At 48.3% G+C, this 27,045-nt stretch overlaps 1 protein-coding gene across 1 annotated transcript in view; it reads right to left on the bottom strand.

The window, feature by feature from the left end:
* Positions 1–5,830: 5,830 nt before the first annotated feature.
* Positions 5,831–27,045, bottom strand: part of ARL3 (ADP ribosylation factor like GTPase 3) — a 30,646-nt gene continuing 9,431 nt past the window's right edge. Inside the window, exons 2-6 of the mRNA XM_032115737.1 lie at positions 25,966–26,109; positions 24,725–24,841; positions 20,574–20,624; positions 18,433–18,618; positions 5,831–9,888 (exon numbers count right to left, since the gene is read on the bottom strand). Coding sequence (XP_031971628.1) covers positions 9,841–9,888; positions 18,433–18,618; positions 20,574–20,624; positions 24,725–24,841; positions 25,966–26,109 — 546 coding nt within the window. The 3' untranslated portion in view covers positions 5,831–9,840. The remainder of the gene's footprint in view (positions 9,889–18,432; positions 18,619–20,573; positions 20,625–24,724; positions 24,842–25,965; positions 26,110–27,045) is intronic.

Genomic DNA, 27,045 nt, shown 5'->3' with positions numbered 1-27,045 from the left:
GCCCAATCCATTGGGATATTTGGGGGCTTGCTTCTCAGTCAAAAGCAAAGCACTGCAGGGCAGCAGGAGGGAGCAGGATGCTCCCAAATTCCACAGGGATCCCATGATGTCTCCCCTGCGTGTTCACAGGGCGGCTGCTGGGGGTAAGGAAGAGCCCCAGGGTGACGGGGATACAGGCGAGATGAGTGATGTCCCTCCCTGTGGAGGGGGGTCCCGGATGCACAGCCAGGGCCACTCCCCACCCCAGGGTACTCCCCAGCCATGGCCCCTATGCTTGGTGCCTCAGGTTTGACTGCCCAGCTGTCCTTCTCATCATCTTCTTCCTCCTTGGCACAGCTGCAAGAGCAGCAGCTGCCAGCCCAGGCAGATACTAAAGCACCTGTCACCTACTGATGGGGGGGCACAGGCACAGCTCCCACCCTGCAGGGTGACCCCCAAAGGTTTAGGACTCTCCCTGCCATGGGCCACTCTCACCCCACGCCTTCACTGGAGGGACCAGCCCCAAAAGAGTGGGTGCCCCTTGCAGAACAGAGGGGCCACAGCCCCTCTCTTGACCCCTCATCCAGAAAGAGTCTCCTGGTGTCCTGGGTGCCCCAGCTTCCTGCAGCACCATCAGTGCCATCAAGCCCCATGTGCTGAGGTGGTGAGGAGGGAGGCAATGGCCCTGTGGGTTCACCCCATGGAGCAGGAGGAGGAATGTGTGCCCATGGCCCCACTGGGATATTGGTGTCCTGGGAGGGGAAGCGCTGATGCTCGGGTGCACAGTGGGGTTTTATTGATGGATGGCTCTGTCCTGGGGGGTGGGGAGAGCAGGGGGAGCAGAGGCACATCCATAAACAGCTCGAGTTGTGAATGGAAAGAGACGGATTAGGAGCCAGGTGAAAACATGTCACACAGCGGAAAGAAAAATGAGCAGCTGGGCCAGACCAAATTGGTGTCTGATGAAGGACGTGGGGCCTGGTGGAAAAAGGATCCTGGGGCCGACGGTGCTGCATGGGGGAGGCTGATGGGGAACAGCTGGAGCCGGACACGCACATCTGGTGGAGCAGGGTGAGGGGAGAGGGAACGGCTGCTGTAACCACCGTGCCACCGGCCACCGCACTCAGGGCACGGGTGCAGCTCAGCCCTCGATCAGCACGGCAAGCGGGCTGATGCTTCACTTTCAGGGTGATCCTGGGAAGGGAACACAGCCCCGTGGCCCAGCCCTCGGCAGGGATTTACCAGGTGGGATTCAGGCTCTCCTGTGCCAAGGGGTCCCCAGGTGGAGGAGCCACTGCCTTTTCCTCCATTTGCATACATGTAAATAAGTAATCAACATAATGAGGGCAAATACAAACCAGGCTTTCAGTTTGCAACCAAGTCCTATTTTTAACCTTGGAAAAGGGTTTCGGCAGGAAGCTGCAGGCCCTGCCCTGGTACCCGTCAGCACATCCAGCCATGTGGGTGCTCACACTGATCTTTCACCCCAAAACACCGCTGATCCCACGACCACCACAGGTCAGTGCCTGTTGCACTCTGTTCCCGTTACCAAAGCAAACAGAAATCCCACATCTTTGTGGAAAGGTGGACCACACAACATCACACCCTGCCTTGCAGGAGCCTTTTTGGGCAGGTCTCCCACCCACTGAGCCCCAGGTCCCACTTCCAGCCAGGGTGTGCACCCCAGGAATGCCCCCAGCACCTTGGGAGTGAAAGCCCCATGCTTAAACATGAGGGTATATTTAGATAGTGTCAATTTAAGTTTGCACATCAACCTTATAAATATGAAAGCCCATCTCCATGAGATGTTTAAGATACCTCATCAGCCCTTGGAAAATATGCAGGAATATTAATTAGCCAGATTTGGGTATTATCTCATAATGAATAAATGAAGAGACTCACTGCCTAAGATGAACCACTGGTGGCTCATTGGGTTTTGTTGCTTTCTTTTAAGAAAAGTGTGTTTCTAAGGTAATTCACTCATTTTAACCCAGGCTGGCACAGGTTCAGAGGATGTAGCCATGCCAGGGCTGACCAGGGTGGGATATAGCAGACTACTCCATACCTGAAGGGACCCTAAAAGCTGGTGTTCTACACCTCCTGATTTGGCCCCAGCTGGCTGCACTGCCCCTGGGGACAGAGGGACAGGGTTGGAGTCCTGTCCCAGCTGCAGAAGCCTCGGGACCAAGATAGAGGCAGAAAGTGCAACCCCACTTCTCAAAAAAATTATTTTTGGCTTCTTCCCTTCCTGCCCTCAATCCTCATCTCCTGCCCTCCTGCTCCATTCCCCTGGCTGCTTCACTCCGTCCAGCTGGGCCAGGATAGGAACTTCCCAGTTGCTGTAGAAACCCAGATGAAGGACACACTTCAAACGAAAATGCCAAACAAGAAATGGCTTTGTGCGCGCCCGGATGGCTGCTTTTCCTTGCCAGGATGCGGTGGCTTTGGGGCCCTTCTTTGGGGCACCCTGTGTGGATGGGGAGGGCTGTAGGGACAGAGGAGGCTCCCTCACAGCCCCAAAAGTTTGTGTTAAGCAGTGAGCAGAGGCTGGGGGTCACTGGGGAAAGCACTTCCAATGTCTCCATCACCCACGGGATGCTGCACTGCAGGATGCAGCCGCCATTGGGGTTTTGACATCCCTGCCAGCTCTGGCACCATCTTCCCCTCTGGTCTTACAGCTAAGACACCCCTGGGACCCCAAGGGGCATCACCACCTGATTTGCAAGATTTTGGGGTGGTGGAGCAGTTTCCAGCTGGTGGGAAGAGGCTCAGGGCTGAGCAGGGGACAGCCAGGCACAGGGTGGGGACACCAGCACAAGCCTCAAGGTCCTGGTTGATGGCTTAGGCGATGGGCCAGGCGGCCAGGTGTCCCATGGGTGCAGGGAAGCGGCAGCAGAGGAGCTGGGTCGGGATGGACCAGCCGGCAGCCGCTGTGGGCCGGAGCCATCCCAGGGCCCCCCCGGCGCGTGGCGGCTGGCGGGGCCGGGGCGGCGCGTGGGTGCGGGGCGCTGCCGGCTGCCGGAGCTGCCATTGTTTGCCTTCAATCAAGATGTTTCAGGCAGAATCAAAAGCACCAACTGGGGAAATCATCATCACAAAAAATCTTGCGCCTGCAAAATAGGTCAAGTAAGACTCCAAAGAGAGAGAGCGTCTGATCTGCATTGCAAGGAAGAATAGCAACAGCTGTGATCTCCAGTATATATGGATGGGCTGGGGGGGGATAAATATATATATCCATGCATATGTATAACCGCTTACAGCTGTTGGGCCGTATGTTCATTAGGGCCAACTGTTTTGGAGGCAGAGGGATCAGCGCTAATCGGGAAAGGGAGTTTATCATCACATTCAGAGGCAAAAGTGTCAGGAGCAACTGCGGCCCCCCCACCCCGCAGCCCACACCAGCTGTGCCGCGCTGAATGCACCCAATTCAGGGCCCCCCCCCAACCCCCCCGGGCTGCGAGAGCTGCAGCTCCTGCCCCAGCTCCAAAAGCAGCCGCCAGCCGGGCCCAGCTCTCTGCCCAGTCCCAGACCCAAGCACTGTCCCCGCGTGCAGAGGTTGCCACACCTGTTTCCCCATTCCCTAGACCAGCTCTCCATGCCCATGCCACCAACCCAGCCCCTCACAGTAAGGCCCCTTTGCTTATCCCTGCCTGGCTCTGGCCTCACAGGTGCCAGCTATAAAAATGAACCCAAAATACATATAAATCCTCCTGTCTGACATCAGGGAGGGTGATGGAGCCGGGGCAGGACAGCTGGCTCAGCCACCCCAAGACATTGAGCTTTGCCTGGTCGGTTGGGACCCAGCTGTCGCAAGCTGGGGACAGCACAGTGTCCCAGCCCACAGTGATGCTCTCGACATGGGGGGACCCGCTGTCCCCAGCAGTGTCCCCCTCGGCACGCCAGGCAGAGAAGCATTAAAGCTTGCAGGCCGTGGCTCCCATCAGTAGCATAAAAGGTTGCAAAGCCAAGCAGCAAGGACAACTTCTATTTAAAAATCTCTCTCATCCAGGTGATTTACTTGCAGGGCGTTCCTGCCAGCTCCGAATGCAGCTCAGACTTGGGGCCTAACCCACCTGCCAACTCCCCTTCCTCCCAGGGTTATTTACTCGGGGCTGCGTTTGGCTGCCTGGCTGTGCCACTTGAAGGGCTGCAGCTCGGAGGCATGCGGTCACGGCACGTTGCAAGCAGAGGGGCTCCTTCCAACCTTTCCTCTTCTGAATGCGATTTTTTTTTTCCTTTTCCCATTAAAAAGGATACAGATATTCATCTCGATCAGACAACTACATAGGAAATGCAGAGGGGACACCCCCCAACCCGTGCTGTTTCCAGCAAGCCTTCGACAGCGTCCCCCGGCACGGGCACAGCCCGACCGCAGCTTTACAAGAGTTTTGCTTCCAATCGGTGCTGGGAAGGGAAATAAGTGAACAGATTGCAATAAAAAATCCAACAAGCCCAAATTCAGCCAACTGAGCCCGAAGCTGCCATTTCGGCAGGAGCCAATCACGAGGCTGCGGTGCGCGCTTGTTTCCACTTAAACAAAACAAAATAAAATGAAAAAAAGCTTCAGCCAGCGCCTGGGTGGGTGCCCAGGTGGGTGGGCTGGAGCACGGCCGTGGCCATCGGTCCAGCTGCCCCGCTCCGACGTGTCCCAGCAGAGCACGGCCGGGCTGGGGGCTGCCAACGCGGCGAGAATGCGGAGGCTGAAATATCCGGCTCTGCGGCCACAGACCGCTTCTCTGCGCTGATAAAGGCAGGCGTCCGGGGCTGCGAGGCCGTGAACAGGGAAATACTGGTCAAAGAGGAACAAAAATCTCTGTGTTTTTTTCTCCTGCAGGCTTCAGATTATTATTTTCTTTTTATTTTTCCCCTCCCCACACCCAATCCGCTCGGTTCCTTGTCCTTTCGGGAGCACTAAATTCATCATGTGGATGTAAAGCGGGGCTTGTGCGGGGAAGGGAGCCGCGGTTCGCTCGAGCAGACGCATGCAAGGTCACACGCAGCCTCCCCATAAATTACCGCGTCCCACCGTAAACAGCAACAGGAGAGGGGAAGCGCGGCGGCTTCGGGGGCCGGGGGCCGCAGGGGCCGATACATAACGTTGTGACAAGTCAAACAACTCTCAGGGCGTTCACTTGCCAGAGAAATATTTTTCACATCCAATCCATTAGGCAAACAAGATGAAAAAGTATTTCCTACTTTGCTGAAAAAATACCAGGACTGAGTATAAAGCGTGCCTTAAAAAAAAAAGAGAAAAGAAATTAAGTGTCACCATCTATAATGTTTTTTTTCCAGTGGCTCTGACAGCCTTCCAGGCATCCTGACTGTGCAGGGAGGGAGCTGATGCTTTAAAGAGTTCTAACAGTTTCTCGCTTTTTGGCCCATCTGGGTGTTGCAGGAACAGTAATGAGTCAGATTAGTTGGAAAGCAACAACCTCAGATTTGCTTCCCTCCCTCCAAACCTCCTCCCAACCCCATTTCACTGAACCAAACCCAAATAGTTTGCTGCTTTCCTTTTTCCCCTTCCCTTTTCCTGCCAGGTCAGTGGAGAACGTGTTTCATGACATGCTTTTTTTAACCTACAACATGATTTTTTAAAAAAGAAGATCCGCCCAGAGTTTCCCTTTCTCGCTGGATGACTTCTCTGATAGTTTTGGACAAGTGAAAATGCAAAGGAAAAAGGCTTCCTCAAAAAGGCTTTTGATCACTTCTAGTACCAGCAACCATTTCTGGTGGGGTGACGGGAGCAATGGAAGAGCAGCTTCGCAGACTGACTGGGGGCTCCTTGGGAAAAGACAATCCTGTCAGAAGATGAACCTGCTGAAGAAAAAAGGATCACTCTCAAACACCAGTCGTCTTTCTACTAAATTTTAATTTATTTCCTTTTTTTTTTTTTTAACAAAGACATCTAAATTATACACTGAGTAACAACATGACCAGATATTGCAAATATCCCTTTTTGGTGAAATACAAAAAGGGAACATAAAAGAAAGAGCTTGCGTGGACCCTGGCCGGCCCAGGGAATGCAACAGCCGCCACCTTTTGCTTTTGGAGAAGAGTGAGCCTGTTGGAGTGGGCTGGTCTCATCCCAGTACACTTCATAAAAAGAGTCTGGTGACCAGTTACAGTTCTGACACAGAGAGAAGTCATTAACGTGCAAGAAACATTATAGGTAGTGGGAAAAATGGGAGAAGGTTGCAAGAGGCTTTGGCAAGCATTCTCCAAGGGCAGGAGAGACATTCTCCAGCGAAGCTGCAGTGGAGGACACAGCCACAGCTGGGGGAGGACATGAGTACCCACACCCAGCACTCATGGTCAAAGCAGGGGCTTGGACTCAGGTTTTCTGACGTGCCCTTGGAGAATTTCACTTCTCCAGCACCTCTCCCCTCCCGGGAACACAAGGGGGCAGGAGCAGGAGAGGCTTCTTTCCTCTATCGCAAAGCTAGAACCAGATTTAATGATGTGAAAGTGAAGCATGGGAGGGGAATTAACCCCTGTGACAAACATCCCGAGGTCTGTCTGTCACTCGGAGCCTTTAAATCACGGCTGGGTTTCTTCCTACCAGAGGGGCTCTGGTTCAGCCGTGAGTCACCACGGCGGGGTGGAGTTTGATGGGGTGTGTCATCCGGGAGGTCAGGAGAGAGGAACACAACGGTCCCTTCTGGCTTTAAAAATCTGGGAATCGATGTGACGCGTGGCAGAGCTCCACCCATACCAATGAGACGCTTGGTCCCCCCAGCCTCACTTTAAAGGAGGGTGAAGCTGACAGCGCTGGAAGGACGGAGCCCTGAGTGTGCCATTGCCATAAACCAGGGCGGGGCTGAAGGGCTGGCGGAGGGGCAGGGGCTGCGCTGATCGGTGGGCGGGCGTTTCTGGCTGGCCCCAGACAGTTGTCCAGGTGGTTTGTAGCCAGGTGCTGCCCAGGGCAGAGAGCCCTGCAGAGGCCATAGCAGATGGAAATACATTCAGATAAGGAGCAGCAAGTGAACAGAACCTCAAATCCTTATACATTTTCACCAGGTTGCACAGAGAAACGTTTACAATACAATGAACATTTACAGCCATCACTGCAGGATGATGTACTTAAGACACGGTCATTTTAACCCTCCACCTCCATTGTCCCAGCACAGCTCACTCTATCACGGTCTTCCTCTCTTACCACCTGGCACAGGAAAACCAAATTAACTACTGGGTTACAGATGACACTCTGGCAGGTACAGATGCACACAACCAATACGTGTGGCTACACGCAAACATAACAACTGAGCCAGCAAATGTTTCTGGATCCTGAGTTCAATAAGGCAATTTTCCCTTCCCAACTAAAGCGATAGGAAAATTACTACATATTTATTTTGCACACATTTCCAAGTTTAACCAATGTGAGACTTAAAAAAACCAAATTACCCTCCTGGATCTTTTCAGCCCCAGGAAGCCAACTGTGGTACTGGTGGGGTGTCACAGACTAAATTTGCCACTGCTAAAAGAGTAGGGAGCAAGAAAGCATCAACTCAAGTCCCTTGCAAGTGTGAAGGATCAATGCCTGAGCCCCAAAGGAGGCTTTGCCCTGTCCTGCGTGGGCCAGAGGAGAGGCACCCAAGTATTTCCCTCTGCATCTGGTAAGCTATGTGGGCAAATCCAAAGCCCAGGGAGTATCTGCCACAAAGCTCTGCCACTCAGCCAGCACAAGCCTGCCCACAGGAAAGGGTTGCAATTCTTTACATTGCTTGCATCAGGCAAATGCATTATTTGCAAGGAAAAGTTGATGCTGAGATGAATTTCTCCTCCTTGGACTGACCCAGGAACATGCCATGCTCAAATCTGCAGCGTTCCCGATAAGCCTGCGCAGCCGGGGAGTCACCGAGCAAGCTGCATTTAAATGAACATCTCATCTTATGACTCCTTACTCAATCCATGCAAAGCCGGAGCTGTGTCACTTTGTGTCATTAGCGATTGCTTAACAGCTCACTTGAGCCCGCTCTTCCCCCCCACCCCGCTCCCCAGTCGTCTGGTTTTTAAAGCAAGGCTGTGCTACTCCGGCATGCATGTCCTGCCTCCCTGCTGGAGACAGATGCACTCGGAGGGTGCTGACTCACGGACGCAGGCAGATTAAAGTTTGATTGCTAAAGCAGTTGCTGTCCCAGCTGTCCCAGTGCCCCCAGCCACAGCAAAGACAGCTGAACTACACACAGACCAGCCCTGAACTGCTACTGTACATCCTGATGTATGGGGGGACCTGGAACGAGCCCCAGATGATTTTAGTACGCCAAGCTGTAACACGTAGGCGGCCAGGGGCTGCTTCACGTACAGTGCAGATGTTTGTGCCGTGAGGTGGAGATGTCCAGGGGAAGAGAGGAAAAAAGAGCTGGGAGCTCCAGGGGTGTCAGCCGTCTGCCTGGGTCCATGAGTCAACTCGCTGACGCGTGGTAAAGCCACATGCTTTAGTACATGCAGCTTTCCCCATCCTGCGTGACCGTCCATCTCCAGGAGGTGGAAGGGGTAATGCAGTCCCCAGTCATTCTCTGGCCTTTTGCAGGCAGGCAGCAAACAAAGCTGGCAAGCAGGGCAGTGGGATTATTTTACCATCTGTGCATTAGAAACTGGCCCAGGAGTCACCAAGCTCGCTTCATGCAGGACATGGCTGCTTTGGCGTGCTAATCGCTCCCGCTCCCTGTCAGTCCGGGGCTAGATTTGAACTGGGGACGAGGAGGTGGAAACCACACTCTCTTTCCTGTTTCAGCAACTGCGTCCTTTTAGAGGGAAGCCAGCTCAGGGAAGAATGAATGCTCGTTTTAAAAGGCACTTCCCATCTGCTGTTCACCAGGATCCTCACCCTCCACCAGGGCAATCCACAGCTGGCACCAGGTTGGGGGGACCTCAGGCCCTGGACAGCCAGCCCGCTGTGGGGCAGTCCCCCAAGTCCCTGGAAGCGCCAGGCAAGTCATGCTGAGGTGGTGGGGTAGGATGATACATTTTGCACATTTCAAAGAAGGAAACCTGGGACCTGATATCTCATTCTAGAAAGTAATCATGGACTTAATTGCATTTTCCTGCAGAGTTGCCTTAACATCAAGGGAAAATCAACAGGGATTGTTCAACATCAAGACTAATCTCACATATGGAACTTATTGAACGGAGGAACAACGTTTTTGCTGGCTCAAGGTGAAATGCTGGGCTAAATTCTCCTTCAGCTGCGAGAAAAGCCCTAGGCACGCTCATTCTGCATTATTCCAACTGTAAAGAGCTTCAATTACACACATATAACCCTCCTCTCCCTTGTACAGCGGTGTCGCAATGCAACAGTGCCTCCTTATCATCAAACTCCTCTTTTATGGCTATAGGAATATGTGGAAGTCTTCTACCCTTGTTACACAAATGACTCCTTAGCAGCTTTATTTTAAGAAACTACCCACAACTGGTAACACAACTGCATTTTATCTGTCACTGAGGGGAAGCTGTGACTGACACCCGAGCGTGTCCTCAGCAACTCCACGTATAGGGCACTCCTATGCATCTAAGCCACTACAGTAACTCACCACCCCCTCTGCTCCACATCGAATCAGTCTTGCTTCTGCTTACAAACTTGCTTGCTAATCAGACATTTAATACTATTTATGCATAGGGAGGAAATATGTAATTCCTTTATTGGGATTAAAAAAATGATACTAAAGAGCAGGTCAAGTTCCAAATCCAGCAGTAGGTTTAAGCCGATGTTGTTCCCTTTTTTCTCTCTCTTTTTTTTTTTATTTTAAACAGCTGTAGCTGTGCACAGATGGAAAAACATTTGGTCAGAAAGCAGCAAATTAGTGTTTTCAGGCTAGAATTCTGCTCCCACCGCTCCTCCATTTCCATGCAGCTCAGAACGCTTTACTTCTTCTTAGCACTGACATTTTTGCACACCCAGTTCATGCCGTCCTTCAGACAGAGAAAGGTAATGTTAGTCAAGCGAAGGGAGGAGGAATCCCCCAAGCCCACCCCACCACCATTCTGCAAGCACCGTGTTCTGCCTCTTCACTGACCCCCGGCCTGCCCTTCTGTGCCCAAAACCACTGTGGGTTAAAAAAATAAGTGCTTCCTTGCTTGGTAGATGTTGTCACACAGAGGTTATTAAATCTTTCATCTGACCATAAAAAGTATCATCATCTCATCACATCGCTATGTGTAGGTCCTTCGAGGAAGGATCACTTTGCAGACAAGGTATGTCAGTGGCAGATGAAGGCTCAGTTCCAGGTTTGGCTACAGATGATTTGTGTAACCTCGGGCAAGTCATCTTACCTTTGAGACTGGATTTTAGGGGACTGTTTATTATACAGTCAGCCCCCTGTTAAGAAAACAAAATTAAGCTCTAATTCTCCGCTCATCCGCAAGCCTTGAAATTCAGATCCATGAAAGTCACTGCAATAGCCGGACCTGGACCTCGCACCCTGTTCCTCAGGGTCCCCACAGAAAGTGGGCCCTCAGGGGTCCCACAGGGGTTCAGTGAGAAGTTATGTAGTCATGTTTTAAGAGGCTGATATAGTCTTTAAGGTATCTCTGTAAAAATGTGTGGGTGACTTCTCTGGCCACTGCAAGCAGGACGGCAACACTTGTGCTGTGAATACCCGATTTGTGAGTTTATTGCTGAGAACCCAGAATGGGACATGCTATTGAAAGCCAAAGAAACACTTCATCTGCTCCTGTCAGTTATCCATTAGGGGACATGCACAATGGAGTACAAGATGCACAGTCTCCTCATATTTGTGTCCCATCAAATCCCTTACCTCTATCCTCCTACAAGGTATCTCTGTGGATGGGGAGGCTGAAGGCAAAAGGTAGGGTTTTGGGGATGAGAGGGGAGCAGGACATCTTTGTGTTTGGAAACCAGGCAAATGTCACTTTGGAGTTCAGAGTGGGGGGATTTCACTGTATTATGTTCAGTGGTCATTTTTGTATCATTACAACAGTAAGCTTAGTTAGACCGTAAGAAAGGTCAGAGCTTTTGGGCAAACATCACGGAAGCCACACGGTAGCACTGTTGCTGGTGTCCTATACCCTTGCTCCCAGACTGCCAAAAGGCTGCCAAGGACCTCAACTTCTCCAAGGACAGGTGGCCCAAGGCAGAGTATGGCAGGCCCTTCGGGTGAGCTAACACTCACTGCCGTGCCTCTATGTCGTCCCTCAGCCACAAAGGTGGTGGCCATGTCAGAAGGGAGCTAAAGAGTTAAGAGAGAAGAGAAGGAGTCCTCAGGGCTTAATCAGAATCAGAGAGGTTCTCACTTGAAAATACCAATTCACCTTGATAACTGTGCTATGTGACACTTCTTATCTGAAGGGGAGCAGCAACTTCTGAAATCAGCCCTTGTTGCTGTGTTAAATAAAGAAAAGTGAGCCCAGTTTGTGCTGGGGTGCACATGAGGCCCTACACTAATAACACTTCTAACTCTAACCTTGGGGAGGGTTGGTGTCTCCAGTTTCATTTATTTATCTCCCCAGCAGAGATCAGTGTAAAACAAATTGTCTGAAATCCTCAGAGCAAATGGGAAAAGATGAGCGGTAGATTCATTTTAAGGCCCGGTAGCTTTGTGTCTTCCCCTTTCAATAACACTGATAACCTAGGTGTAAAACATGTAATGCCTTAAGCAATCAATAGCATGGTTTAAAGCTTATCACTTTAGAGAGAGAGAGGGAGCGAGTGATTCCCAGCATGAGGAATGCCAGGGCTTAACAATGGGGCTAGGAGGAGAGGTGTCAAGCCTTTGACTTGATTGTGTGCTTTAAAAATCTGCATGATTGCCTGCAAAGAGTAAAAATAAATAAATAACTAAAAATGCTCCCACAATAGTTTCAGCTTCCCCTGCCTCGGAAGCAATAATCACATTTGCACACATCACGGCATACAAGACAAGCAGAGCTCCTCATTCATTTTGAATGTAGGTTTATTTGCTGAACCAGAACAGCTGAGACAGCTTAAAGTAATAAATATCAGCTGACACCCTCTGCTATTCAGCACAGTAATCCCAGAGACAATACATCACTGCAAAACAACAAACACGCATCCTATCTTCTACCTAATCTGACCACAACCTGAATTCACAGTGATTAAAACTCTGCCTGCTGCCATTGGGGAGCTCGGCAAGGGGAAAGGCAGACCATTGCAGCACCAGCGTGGAGAGGGTCATAAAGCAGAGTTTATGATGGGATTTACCATGGCTGGGAGCCTGGCTGCATGAAGCATTTAACGAGGGCAAAAGAATGACAAAGCAAAATGCAAGAGGAAAGGTGAACTCCAAACACGCTTGAAATATGTAAGTAGGTCACCAAACTTTTAAAGCAGGAATAGATTTTAAAAATTCTCTTATGGCATGAGTTAATTGACAGGAAAAATCATATTTAATTGTAAATATCCCCCTGCCTGACAGTGATAAAGGGAAAATGAACATGTTCAGCTGTATCAAAAAGGTGTATGTGAGATGCCTTCCTCAGCCACGTCTGCAGCTTTTTTGGGTGGGGGGGGTGTTGTTCTGCAGTATCCCCAGATGCTTTGGAGAATACCAAATGCAGTAGAAAGCAAAAAAACCCTAAAAGGTACATTTACAGTATTTCTACCTATGGTGTGAAGCAGGATGGAGCATTGGTAAGGTAAAGAAATCCAGGGAAGCTGCTACAAACACAAAGAGCTGCTATGGGAAAGGCACACAGGAAGGAGGAAACAGTGCTTGAAAGAGTCAAGTCCTCAAGGAGTCAACTGTTGTCATCCTTTGTCCCTGCACACTCTGTCCCTATATCTGCATGTTTAAAAGATGGTTCTGTGAAGAAAGTATAATCCCTACAGTAACATTTAGATCTTGATAGATGTCCTTGTGCTGCTTTGTTGAGACACAGAGACATTGGCAGGTACTCTGAGGATCGAGGCGGATACAATATTAGTATTCCAGCCTCAAGTCAACCCTGGGAAAACTTAGCCAGAGAAAGATTTCAGATCTTTCAGCTTTGCCCCTCTTAGCTCCTTAACAAGCAGCTAGTAAACTTTACCAAAGCAAAGAGAGAATCCCAGGGAAGAGGATAACACTCCTCGCAGAGAAATGCTGCTCACACAACCCCGCCTTGCTGCAGTCCCATCTGCTATTGTGCCAAGGGAGTTGTACTCCAACGCCCCTTGGGAAAGTACTGGCAGAGCCTTCCCTGGGAGAAATAAAAAGTCCTGCTTAAGATTAGCCCACTGCTTGCTTATTCTCTGCATTATCAGCTTTGCAGCTATGGGAGTGAAGTAATCTGACTTCAAACACAGTGAACAAGTCCTTTCCACCCCATAAAAAGCCTCGCAATTTCTGCTCCCCTGCAAGCTCAGGATCAGGCAAGGCCACAAACTTGTGACCCCTAATGTGACCTTAAGGACAGCAAAGCTTAATCCTTTCATGTAATCCTCTGTCTGCCATAACAAATTGGGTCAGGCAAGTGCAAAATTCTCAATCTCTAGCATTTTTGGTATGCGTTATTTTAACTGTCACTTTCTTCTCCCTCTGCACAGCCAGGACTGTGCCTTCATTATCTGTTATTTCCTTGCACCTCCAGTGATCACACAGGCTGGCTCTTACAGGCTCCTGCCAGTACATTATCCATTGGTTTTTGATTGGGTGAAAGCTTTTTTTTTTGTCCTCTGAGACCTTGTATCCCTGATGCAGTACTGTAGGCTCCCTCCTTACCCTACTTAAAAATCAGAAGACACTGCCCTGTAATCTGGAAACATGGTTGCTCTTCCTCAACATGCACAGGCTCTGCCTGCCCCAGGAGAGCTGCAGTCATCAAAACTGGTTTTACATCACATTTACAAGTAGCTCCAGAACCTTGTTAAGATGTGGAAGATCTCCATCCAGCCTGTCCTGGCTAAGACACCTTTAAGACAAAATCTAAGCTCTGCAGATACCACATTGCCAGGGATGGTCCTGTTCTGAATCTCGCCCTTATGAAAGTGCTGAATTGCAGCATAGACTTTACTTGAGTCTTGGGCTTCATTCTCAACTGGGTTGAAACAGCCGGGGAGGAGACAGAGGCTCAGCCCTTCCCACAGTCCTTTGGGCCAGACAGGCTCTGGCATAAACTGGAGAAGTTTAGTGGCTACTCTCAGTTTCACTGGCTTTTAATGATCTCCAGAGGGCCATTATGTTTGGGAGACTCTGGACACAATACGCTGCATCATCATTCTGGAGGACAGTTCCTCGGGGCAGGCTGAACTCCCACTGCCTTGATTGGAGGGAGAATCTTGCTTCAGACAAGAAACAAGCTGCAGAGCACAGATCAGTCCCAAGCCTTAAGTCATGTTTAATATCACACCCTGGCCCCTACATAACACCTCAGCAAGAGAGGAGGCAGAAAAACAGAGGGGTCCTGCTTGCTTTCACACCACCCTGGCTGGCCAGGGTGGAATGTAAATAGCTTTTGCACACCAGGGGCTACAGTTTGAGATCTGGTCACAAATACAACCCCAAGAGAGCCTACGTGGCACCAGAGAGTCGTTGTGAGGCAACAGTTCCCTTATGTTCCTCTGCTGTCATCAGTAATCACCTCCCTCGCTTGCTGTACTCTGTGCCAGGGTCTTGGTGTAGGCTGGTCAGGACTCCGCTCCAGAGGCAGATCCCAGATGGCTGTGGCAAGGAGAAAAGGCTTTCCTGCTTTTGTGACTGGGGCTGAGGGTAAGATCAGACCCAAGCAGACATTTTGCTTGAAAAAGCCTCGATGGCACCATGAAGTCTGATTAACAAGACAAGTGCTGCCCACAGTTACAGTCGGGAGGTAATGAAGTCTTCAGCTGGCATAAGAGGGGCTGCCAGCTGGCATCCAGAGACACTACGTGGAGTTTCCAGTTAACCCAGTCACCTCTCTTCTGAGCCTGCTCAGGACACTGCTAGGCCCTTTTTCCAGAGTCCCTAATGGTTAATTTTAAAAGAGAAGATGACTATATGGATTCCCCCCTTAATTAACAACTTTATTAAATAACCCATTTCAAATAATAGTTAAATTCTCTAAATTTATATCATTCTATTAACCATAATCTAATCTCATTAACCTTGAAATCCCCAGTCTTAACTACCCAGTTCTATACACAATGGTGCTAGCTGCTAAACTAATTAAATGACCTTCAAACTATTTCTCCTTCATGTATTGGCATTATTTATCTTTGCTCACTGCTCTTCTTTGAAGCTGTCACAAACATCTTCCCATACGAACTCTGTTCCTGCATGTGCTCAGTACAAAATATGCCACCACTCTTCCTTGCAAAATCCATCAGCAATGTCTCCAACTCTACCTCAGCTAACACATTCCATCAGCTGTGACAGTTGCAGCGCTCACTCCTTGTCTTTCATGCTGAACACCTGATGCTTCCCAGTCTTCATTTATTTTATTGCCACTCATTGTCACTTCTCAAAGAAGTTCATAAAGCAGTGACTTGAGATTTAACCACATATGGAGAGCTCCTGTTCTGAGTCTCTGGTACCTGTGACCCTGGTGTACCACAATCCTCAAAAACATCTTTCCTAATCTCACTCTTTAAACAAGTTCTTTGATTCTTCTGACATTTGACGTCTCCTTAACATCCCAAGACTGAAGACCATTTCTTCCTAGGCTGATCTGGGTTTAGTTTAAAAGCCATCTCCCAAAACATTTTGTTCAATTTGCAAGGGAAGGGAGTGCTTGACATTCTTGCTGTCTGATATGATAGGGCTGAAGTTATGGCTGAAGAGAAATGTAGGGGCTCTTCTACTATAAGCTATAGAGAGTTTGCAAATTTCCTGGCTTTTCTGCAATAATCATTTATGGAATGAGCTACAGTACTTAGGGCAATGAGACTACCTACAACAAAGTGGGATGTTATCTGGCCTGCATCTAAACTAATTTGTCTAGATAAGCATGATGAACAAAATATATAGGCCTGAAAATACGTTTACTTCGTTCTGGTCTTCTCTTTTCTGGAAGTGAATGCAGAAGCAGATTTCATTTCCCTGGCAGAGGGTATTGGGCTGAGTATTTTACACTACTGGATGATTAGGGATGTGCTGTGCTTCAGGGAGGAGGAACAGTAAGAAGGTGCTGTCAATGGAGAAGTGTGCAGCCCACTCCAGAAAGCTCACAGACCTGCCTGAGAAGGGAGCACATTTCAAAGCACAGGAACAGAGAGTGACACTTTGTATCATTTACTTCTTCCACATTCAGCACTCATCTCTGAACTTCATCTGTCTCTTTACTGCCCCTTTGCAGCTGGAGAGCCCCCTTGGACTTCCATAACCTAGAGAAGGGCCTGGAGGAGGAAGGTGGCCTATGTTTGCCTGAAACCCTGTCAGCTGCAGCCTCGCTTTCCTAGTCACATTTCTTTGGACTGGAAATTTCAGAGCAAAGATTAGAGCTGAAACCTTTCACAAGACTGGCTACAACATAGCTGAATTTGTAGCTGAGCTAACTAAAGGCCCTTTTAGGGGACGCCATCTACTACATTCAGGTCTAAAAATCAGGTTGAGAATTTTAAATCAGAACTGCTGTACTGGGTCAGACCAACAGTTCATCCAGGCCAGCATCCTCTTTCTAGATGCCAGGGGAAAGGCCATGTAGGAACAGGATCTGCCTTACTCTCTTCTTCCCTCCCAGACCATGGCTCAAGCTGTTCCTCAGTCAAAAGCTGCCTCCAGATCTTAGTGGTCAGTGATTGCCCTGCAGCTCCCTTCTTCACTTAAGTGAAGAAATTCACTTAAGTTTTTTTTCTGACACCTTTTTTTTTTTCCTGATACCTTTGGTCTCCCCACATCCTGTGCCAATGAGATCCAGAATTTAATTATGCAACTTGCAAAGATGCACTTATTTTTATTTCTTTTAAACCGTTTTCTGATTATTTCATTAGGAACACGCTTCCTCTAGCAATGTAAAAAATAGCATACAGTCTATCTGGCACTTTTATACCTTATTTTATAAATCACGGAGATCTTCCCACTCTCTGTTCTCCCTCTTCCAAGATGCTAGTCCTAATTTATTTATTATCCCTGTATACAGATGCCACTGTGCTGATCATTCCTGACAGAGGATCCTCATATCTCTCCTAATTCTGAGCAGATATATGGACCATAACTTTTTCTGATTAGGGTAGTTAAGAGCCTAGAAGAGGTTACCTAGAGAGGATGTGGAATCTCCGTGCTTAGAGATACAACTTGACTGGACAACTCTCTCAGCAACCTCCTCTAGACTCAAGTTATCTCTGCTTTAAACATTAAGTTGGTCTAAAGATCTTCTGAAGACGCTTCTACCCAATTTTTTGTTGGATTTTATGATCCTATTGCTACTACTAAAACCTTTTTAAATGCAGCAAGAGACAGAAATTAAGGTCATGTTCAAGGTATGGGTTCACCATGACTTTAACCTGCTAGAAAATATGTTTCTTGTTTGCTTTCTTGTAATTGTCTAGCATTTGAATTTTCCTCTCTGGCCTTTGAGGAGCTCTGTTCCCAAGGATCTGCTTGTGAGTAATGGCAGCTAATTTTGAGTCCATCGTTGTATATGTATAATTAGGATTGTTGTTTCTCATGTGCATTATTTTGCACTTGTCAACACTGAATTTCGTCTGCCATTTTACTGCCCACTCAGCATAGAGGGCTGCTTCTGTAACTCTTCATACTCAGCTTGAGATCTGACTATCCTGTATTGCTTTGTAGCATCTGCAAATAAGGATTTACTGAAATTGCAATGAAGATAAATGTCTTCACCATTCTGTTTCTTTAAATATCAGTGAAGGGAGTACTCAGATTTTGAGCTCTGCAAATACTTCATTAATTCAGGAAAGCCTAAGAGTGAAATAAACAAACCTAGGTCCCATTTACATTACAAAGAGCCACTATACCGCAGGAACTGACTACAGCACAGGAGCCCAAGACTCAGCTATTACAGTTCAGGACTGGGACACAACGCAGGCCCCTCGGTGGGTTTTTGCTGCCCCACATGCTGCCATTAGAAGTGGTCGTTGCTCCATGTGCAACTCTTGCATTTCTCTGGATCAGAAAAATTGATCCGTTTTTCCTCCCTGGCGCCTGGGTTGAGCAAAACACCAAATGACATCAGTAGCAAAGGTAAATCAGATTTCTAGAGTGCACACTCGTACCAGTCAAAGGGTTAATAGTAAAAGACGATTTGTTTTGTGAGAATGATTAACCTGACAACAGTCTCTTTAAAAGAAATCAATGTCTTCATCTGGGCCAGCTAAGGGCTCCTGGGTTGGGGGGGGCAATTGCTCTCCCCTTTCCCAGGGATGGAGGGATCCCAAGGGCCCACAGCTCTCCCTTCCCTTTGCACAGGCCCCAAGACACGCAACTCCTCACGTTGTGCACTGCAAGGCTTTGGATGTGCTGACCCTCATCGCTGAGGCAGCCAGTCCAGCCCCACCCTGCAGATCAACAATCCTTACAGATGGCCTGCTGGCACAGCAAGCCTTCTCCAGAGCCTCACCTGTACTCCCTCTCCTGAAAGGGCCGAACAAGACTGGATCTGCCAGACTCTGTCCCGGATTGTGTGGAGGTTCAGTCCTTCGGCAATCTCCGAAGCAGGGGCAGCCGTCAGCAAATCCTGCTTGTTAGCGAATATGAGCACGGGGACTCCACTAAGCTTTTCTTCATCCAAAAGCTCAGCCAGCTCCTATATCATTTACAAGGGAGTGGGGTGGGGGGAAGATGGTGAGAGCGAAGGGAAGAAAACCTTCAACCACCAGTGGTTGTCTCTAATTAGAAATATATTTAGGGCAAATGCTAGAAGAGTGTGTTCCAGTGAAACCTAGGTCTTATTATAAGAGAGCAAAAATGTATACAATCATCTCTGCCCAAGGTTCAAAAACTATTTCTTCCAATTACAGGTTAGAAAAATCTTCATTTTGGTCTGAAATTAGCAGTTGCCTTAAAGGTTACAACTCTATGTTTTACCAGTCTCTGATCCCAGGAGACCAAAACTGATGAAACAGCAAAAAACCATGTAAATTGGCAGTATGAGGAATCTGTCTTAAGTTATTGCCTGACTGGCACTTGTACCTGAGCAACCATTGACACTGCCCCTGATATCTTTGCTAATAATGAGTTTCAAGGGGTTGTTTGAAGTATTAATCACTGCAATTTAAACAGGAGAGGACTTTCCCACCCCCACCACCCCCCAAAATGGAAATCTCCCTCCCACAGGAAAGTGCTGATGTTTTTGAAGGCATTGGTTAGCTGAAGACAAGCTAGATCAGCCTTAATAGCTGGATTTTGGCTCCATATGCATGGCACGCATTGGGTGGCATCTTAAAAAATGGATTTGTTCATTCAAAACAGGTTGACTCAAAAAGATTTTTTGAATAGCTCAAATCTGAATCTGCAGTGGATCAATGGTGGCTGAAATACTTCATGTCTAGGGTTGTGCAATGGTCTCATGTGAAACCAGCACTCAGTCTCAAGTCACTTCCCTATGGGAACATATGACAAACTCAGCAGAACTTGAACCTGTAGGGACTGCTGGCATTGCAGACAGATGAGTATAGGAGATTTTTGTGGCCTCCTTATTCAGCTGGAAAGTTCTCACACTCTCAGATACTGACATCTTTTATCCACTGAATAGAAACTTCGGGATTAAACAAGTACAGTTGGGGAGATGCTAAACTGCAGTGGAAATACAACTCCACCCCCCAAAAGCAATGTTTGGTTTGGAAACCAGGACGAGAGGATGGAGTTATAAACAGAGCTGGCTGGGAATTTTTCAACAAAATAGGTCTTTCATCTGACACGGCTGATTTATTGAAACCAAAAGTGTTTGCGGAAATATGAGGAGGGGTCCAGGCTGACTCTGCCTGACTCAGGCAAGTGCTCTAAGCTGCTGCTTCTTTTCCATCTCTTCTGCCCAATGAGTATTTAATTACTGATATAAAATGTAATAGCTCCAGCAGGGGAAAGGCTCCCCCACCCCTAGAACAACCAACAGTTCTGCTGTTGGGGTGTGTCCATGAGACTTGAGAGGCAAAAGATCAAGTGTCTCCTTCAAATCAGGCAGAACAGAAGGCTTTAATTTACATTTCTGTGGGGTAAACCTATTGCTAGCTATTTTGGGACACTGTCACTTTCTCAATTTTACAAAACAAAGTTTAAAAGTCCTATTTTTGTTCCAACCTAACACAAAAAATGTTACAAAACAGCAAAACTTTGCAAAACGGAAATCATATTTTCTGGCCAGTCCTAGTTCAAAAGTTCTTAGCTTTTTTTCAATTCCATCCAAAAGACAATCAAGTCAATATGATTTCCATTTCAGCTTTGTAAATAAGAAAATAGGATTCCTCAGGGTCTTGGTTTGGCAAGGTTTAAAGGACTTAGAGAAGTTTGTGCTTTCAGTATTAGGCTCCATTTGCTATTATTGTATAACTTTAATGAACACTGTTCTATTTAAACAGAATTAGGCTACCTATTTTCCTTGTTTCAGATCCACCAAAATAATCTGTATTGATGTTGAAAGGCAAGTCTCTTGAAATGCAAATTTCCTTCATAAACAACAAAATCCTCTTCCTAACTTTTGTGAGCAAGGGGCACTCAGAAGCACTGAGTTAATTCAAAGGAAGCTGGGCACAAGTAACTTACCTGACCTGTTTCTTCAAACCTCTTCCTATCTGCACTGTCAATGACATAGATCTGAAAAAAGAAATTACAGGAAAAGTTACTCTTCCCAGAAAACTCTCTTAGCATGTGCTAAAGTGAGCTGAACCTACTAATTATGCTTTTGAGCACAAAGATCCTTGCTGTTATTTGCAGCAAATGTTGACAAAACTTCATGATGTTCTGAAAGGAAACGAACCACCTCTTTTAAAGCTGGGGGAGTGGACAGCCATGTGGGTAGAATCAGAAAGGAGCAGGCAGCAGTGCTGGGGATGCTGTCACCATCTCCACAGCATGTATTATCTGAAGACAACAGGAGACTGCTGGTATTGTTTCAAATGACCAGCTTACAAGCTGAAGCTGAGCATAGGAGGGCAAAACCCGGGGAGCAAGACACAGCCTTTCACCCCAGCGAAGTGTACAAACATCAGCCTGGTGTGACTGTGCCATGCTGCCCTCTAGCATCACCTCTTCAATAAGCCACCAACGCACACAATGGCACTCAGGGGACACATGAATGTGCTGGGGACATTGAGTTCATCTCCATCAGGCAATCCTACTGCAGCCTCCTGGAGAGGGTGGTTGGGGATGAGGGCTGGATTCAGCCTGCAAGACTCCATCTTCAGCTGCCATCTAAAAAAAACCAGGGAATCTCAGTATAATATGCAGGGAAGAATAGACTGGTATCCCTTTTTCACTGCTTGATACGTGAAGGTTTTTGAAGAAGGATGCTCGGACAGCAGACAGGGACAGGACTGGTGACAAACACTGAGCATTTTGCTTCCAGTCGCTGCCATTCCCCATCAGTAGTGATTGAAGCTGCTAGCATGGCATCTGCATGCTCTTTGGTGGCTTACAGGGAGCAAGTGTCAGCCTGGTTTTCAGGGAATAGATGAGCACAGCACCCCGCCATCAAGATAAATGGTATCCTTGCAGGCAGTCTCAGCATAAGACTCCATGCTTCCAGCATAATTTCAACCAAATAGTAGGGGGAGGGAAGATCTCTAGCAGCAATATCTATTAAACTATAGGCACTCCCTTAATGAGCAGCATTTGAGTTGTTTGAAATGGGACCAAACACGCAGCAGGAGAATCTGTATGCCAGGCCTGAGGAAGTAACCCAGCAACCTCCCAGCCCCTCTGCAGATCACTTGGGGGCTGATGTGCACTGACATAGGCTGGGGGACACGCGGCAGGGCTGGACACAGCTGCGCGGGGATGCGTCAGCAGAGCACGCACCCGGTGCCACGTGATGGGGACCAGCCCAGTGGGCACAGCGTGACACACAGGCCTCTCCCTGCAATGTGATCCCATGCACGTGCACTAATACTGGATCAGCTACAAACGTCCTCCCTGCCCCTACCAAGCATCCACCTCTGTGCATTTGGGGTAGGAAACACAGACCAAAAGAAAGGAAGAAGCTGCAGGGCTGACAGCTGTGTTCTGGGGCAAGGCTGGACTGTCATCTGTCCTCCCTCAGGACATCCCTGCAGAAGTCCACAAAACGTGAATGCAATGGTCGAGTGCTACTTGTGAACTGAAAGGCAGCACCTTCCATATTACGGTGCTTGTCTAACTGGAAAGGAACAGCTCTGGGTCCCAACCAGCCGGGCTTTCTCCTGCACTGCTCATTCCTCGCTAGGGAGCTGTTTTGCAAGATGAGAACTAGAGACAGCAGTGCTTGGGGCAAAAGCCACAAAAGCACAGCACAGAGAAAGTAAAGTATGTGCCGAGTGCCTACTTCCAAACCAGCAAGCACTGTGCCAAATAGCTGCAGGTGCCTGTCTGAATATGCAATCAGCCAGATATCCACACCTTATTTGCCTGCATTAAGCTTCCAAATATCACAGGTGTGTGATGCAAGACCAAGCTCTCATTCAAAGGCACCTGCATGGATTTGAATTTGTAATTCCTTCCTGCTTTTTAATACTCTTTAGAGGGTCCTTTCTGTTTTATGCAACACTGTTTAGGAGAAGAGAGAAGCAGGGGGTCCTGGGAACTGTAGTGTATCTCATCTCCAACTTCCTTCTACGGCCAAGGCCACACAAGAGCCTGTTTTTGGCTGTGGTGCTTGGTAACATAGTTTGCCAGTTTGAACACCATGTTGGAGAATGGAGATTTGAGAAAGAAATTCCTGTAAAGCTGGGTACCTCCTTTGAGAAGCAAGCCAAAACACAACCTGGAGTAAATGGGTTGGGCAGAAATTGTAAGTGGTGGGACCAGATGAAGAAATAGCATGAGGGATAAGTTGGCTCAATTTACAAATGCACAATCTGCACCAGGTTTGTCAGAGGGTAAAATTACTGGCTAAAACGGGGGTGAGGACTGGCAGAAGACAACAATCCATCAGCATATACATGATCCCAGTTTTGGTGTGTATGGAAAGAGCAAAGCACTGCCCCAACACGCCAACATCTCCCTCTTTGGGACTGGGTGTCAGCATGAAGCAGCTAGGGGAACTCAAGTCCATCTGTGCACCAGTTATTTCTCTGAATTCGCACTGCTGCTTCCCCCAAACTGATTCTGCTTCTATCCACCCATTTTCTTACTCATATGAAAAGAAGAGGATTCTCCGTACATTGCTTTAACTAAGGTGAAAGGGGCAGGGAAAACAACTGCTTTCATCTCCTTCAGTCTTCAAATTCACCTTTATTTCTTCACCTCCCATGCAGCACACTCTGGGAAGGGTAGAAGCCCACAGGCCAGTGTAGCTCATTGCCTTTGCCAGCAGAGTCTTCCAGATACTGTTTTGTGGTTGCACAGCCTCTGCAGCCTGAGCACCTGCCACAGCAGGCAGAGATCCCAGCGCTGCTGCTTTGCAGGGCTGACTTTGATCTGCACACTTACTGCCTCCCCACCACACACAGTGCCAGAGCTTGGGCTCAGTGGGCACAGTCACCTCACAGCCATGCCATGTCTCTGTCCTCAGTGGCCACAGAGGAGCACAATCTGTGTCCTGCTCATTTCTCAAACCCAAATCTTACCCCATGGAAAACCTCACAGTTCCTCTTTGCAAAAGCAATCAACTGGGTTTATGCAGTGGTGGCTGCCCTCGAACTTTAGATTCCAAATTAAGGCTCAAAAAGGACAATTAGCAAAAGAGAGTACCAAGGGTTTATTAGTCACATTTAAATAACAGCTTCATTTGGACAATGCTTTCTAAGCCTGCAGGCACAGCCAGGCCTTTCAGTAACTGGACACGAGCCTTGGTGTAGAGATTCCTGTTCCTAGTTGCACTGATCCTTCCATACAAGTGCACTGAAGCTCCTGACACATTACTGAGTATGTGTGTGACAGGAGGGAGGAATGGCATCTTTCTGAGAGAGCTTCCCACTTTCCCATGGGAGCCTGCAGACCTCGGCTTTTCTCTGTTCCCACAGGCAATACTGCTTGGGGCAGGGAGAGGCCTGCAGCCCCCGTCTGCCTTCATTCTGGCATATGTGGCTGCATGCTAGAGGTGATCTTTGAAACTAGCCAAGACAGCACCTGGAGGATCCCAGGGCAATGTGCTCTGGCATGGAAAAACAAAGGTCCTGCACTGTAAATATAATTGTGGTCATCTGTACCTAACTGTAAAGTAATTACAGCTAAGTTGTCAAAACCATTAAAAGACAGCCTTATGATTAAAGGAGCAAAAGAAAAGACAAGAGATCTCTGTGTCCCTCAGTCAGACGCTTTCCTATCTGATGCCAGACATAGCATTTAATTGTTATGCCTCAGTTTCCCCACCTATAAAACAAGGGCACCATACTGACCTACCTCTACACATGATGCTTAAGTCACTAATGCCCATGACAGGCCCTCAGAGTCCCCAGTGAAAGGAGCTATAGATGGGTAAAGTACAAGTTATTAATGTTCTTTCATTTGAAAGAGACTGAGATGAGAGGAAAGGAACTGGCTATAAACAGCACCATCCTGTGAAAGTAAAAACATGCAACTGAATGATTTCTGCAAACATAACTGTATTTTTCTTACTGCACCCAACCAACTTTGCCATTTAGTCCAGAATAACTCCTGTTACAATGGCAATGGTGTTGCTGAGGGCTGGGACATTACATTACTTGTTTCTGAATTTCTGGCTGAGACCTTGGAAAGCCATTGCATGAACACAGCATTCAACTGCAGCCAATACTCACAAGGATATCAGTGTTTTCAAAATAGTTCCTCCAGTATGGTCTGATCTTCCTCTGTCCGCCTATGTCCCATACGTTCAGCTTGAAGCCTTGAGACTGTACACTTTTGATGTTGAAGCCCTGGAAAGAGCAGAAACAAAGCCACATAGAGCATAAACCTGAGTGACTGGAGCATGTTCATAGCCAGACATTAACGCCTTATATATCCCATGCCTGCAACGTGCAGTGAGATGGGCTGGGTAGCCACAAAGATGGATCAGCTGTGGGAGAGGCACCAGCGAAAGCAGCTGCCAAACCATCAGTTTGTCAGTGTTCTTGGGTCAAAGGTTGATGCTGTCATGGCTATGGAGACATATGATGCAGTTAGTGCCCTGAGAGGGCTCAGCAGGGTGGGTGCAGGAAGAGGTGGGAGAGCTACAGATAAGGAGAAAACAAGGGCACTGTGAGAAGCAGGATTGAGCTTGTGAAAGCTGAGTAGACAGTCACAACTAATATGAAGCCAGAGGTCTCAGCTCAATTCGACACGACACAGCTAATGCTGGGCTTAAAAGAGCAACAGCTGCACGTCTGAAGGGTCCATTTCATCAATTAGAGCACCAACTGAAAGTGCATTCAAGTAGAAAAACAGGATGTGGCGTGGGCTGGCAACGTGCTGCCACACCACCCAGGGGACCAAGGCTTGGAATTAGGGTGCCAGGGCTGGGAGCTTTGGGAGGCAGCTACAGGGTGGGGGGAAGCATCTCCCATAGCTCTCTAGCAACCTCCTCTGGAGCAATGCTGCAGTGCTTCTGATGGGAGACATCCCTCTCCTCAACCCCAAAGCTCAACAAAAGGGCATGAGAGATATTAGGAAGGGAGCACTTTATATGCAGGACCCTTGGAGCTGGTTAGGTGAAAGATGCAAAGAGACAAGGGTTTGCCCAGTGCTGCAGCATCCACTCTACGTGTCCCCTGTTTGGCAAGGACAACAGGAACAAAGTCTCATCCATGCAACCCTAGCATGACCCAAAAGCCTTTTGCAGAACTCCACAGCACTCATCCACTTTTGCACTACCTGACCGATCGGGCCCGAAGCTCTCTGGCTCCTTCAGGAAGCCTCCTCTTAGGCAGAAAAGACACAAACTTAATGGTGCACCAGGCTCCAGTTGCTCCCTTTTTTAGTGACAGATTCTGATGAATCACTAGTGTATAAGGTGGCAGGTGGGACCACAATAACTGCCTCAAGAAGGAAAGGCCTTCCTCACCTGTGTTGGTGTGATGTGGCTGATGTCCTCTGATGCCAGCTGTTTCAGGAGTGTGGTCTTGCCTGCATTATCCAGTCCCAAGAGGAGGATTCTCACCTCCTGGTCTGGGGTGCTTTTTAGTTTGCGCAGGATTGACAGTAAACCCTAAATCCACAAGAGAGATCATAGCTGTTATTTCCCCACCCCAACTCTTGCCCCCCCACTATGTCAAGCTCTCCTCCCTTGAAATGGATTCTGTCTGGTGGTGGGTCCCAAGACACCTGAATACCTTTCTGCAGTCCCCATTCCCATTTAATTTCCTACTCCTCCCTTTGCCCCTATTTTCTTCCATCTCAGAGCATCAACAAGGTCTCAGACAGCACAAATGTCACACAGCAGGGTGCCCCGCTGGCTACACTGCTCTTGTCACACAGCTGTTTGACATTCCCTGTGCCAGAGAGACAGTGCCTATGCATACCCTGTGCAGAAGCTGCAGACCAAGTCCTTGCAAGCTCTTCATTACCTTTATCAGAGGGAAAAACCCATGAATTTGATCTGCCTCCTAGTTAACTGCAGGTTACTATGTACCTGACATTGGTTCTTTTCACAGTAACTCCCTGGTCATCTCAAACCCCGTTTATCTGTCTAAAACATGCTGGACCCATGGGGCACGTGCAGTTCTGATTCTCAGGATGTAGCACTTAACAACTATCTCAGATCATCACACATCCTCGCTAAGAAAAGCACAGTGGATTCCAGTCATTAGCCAGGCTCAGCTCTCTGAGCTGACAGTATCACTCAGGATTAGGAAACAGAATATGCAGGTCAGCTCATTTACAACCACGCACCTTACAGAAGCACACCCAAGCTTCTGTCAGTGCCACCAGTCAGAGACCAGCACCTCTGTAAAATGGCTGGAAAAATATTCTGGATCCTGGCACATCACCAAGAGATGCAAATCACCCGACTTCCATCTGCCTCTCACTGCCCAGCCCACCCCGCAGGAGAGGGGCTGTTGCAGCCAAGGGCACAGGAGCAGGCTGTGACACCAGGCATGCCTGGGTGTCTTTGGGCACGCTGCCACGCTGCTCTGCAGTCCCT

Source organism: Corvus moneduloides, chromosome 8 (assembly GCF_009650955.1).
Source record: "Corvus moneduloides isolate bCorMon1 chromosome 8, bCorMon1.pri, whole genome shotgun sequence".
NCBI classification, from domain to species: domain Eukaryota; kingdom Metazoa; phylum Chordata; class Aves; order Passeriformes; family Corvidae; genus Corvus; species Corvus moneduloides.
Note: the sequence above shows the minus strand (reverse complement) of the source record. Positions and strands in the feature narration are given on the sequence as shown.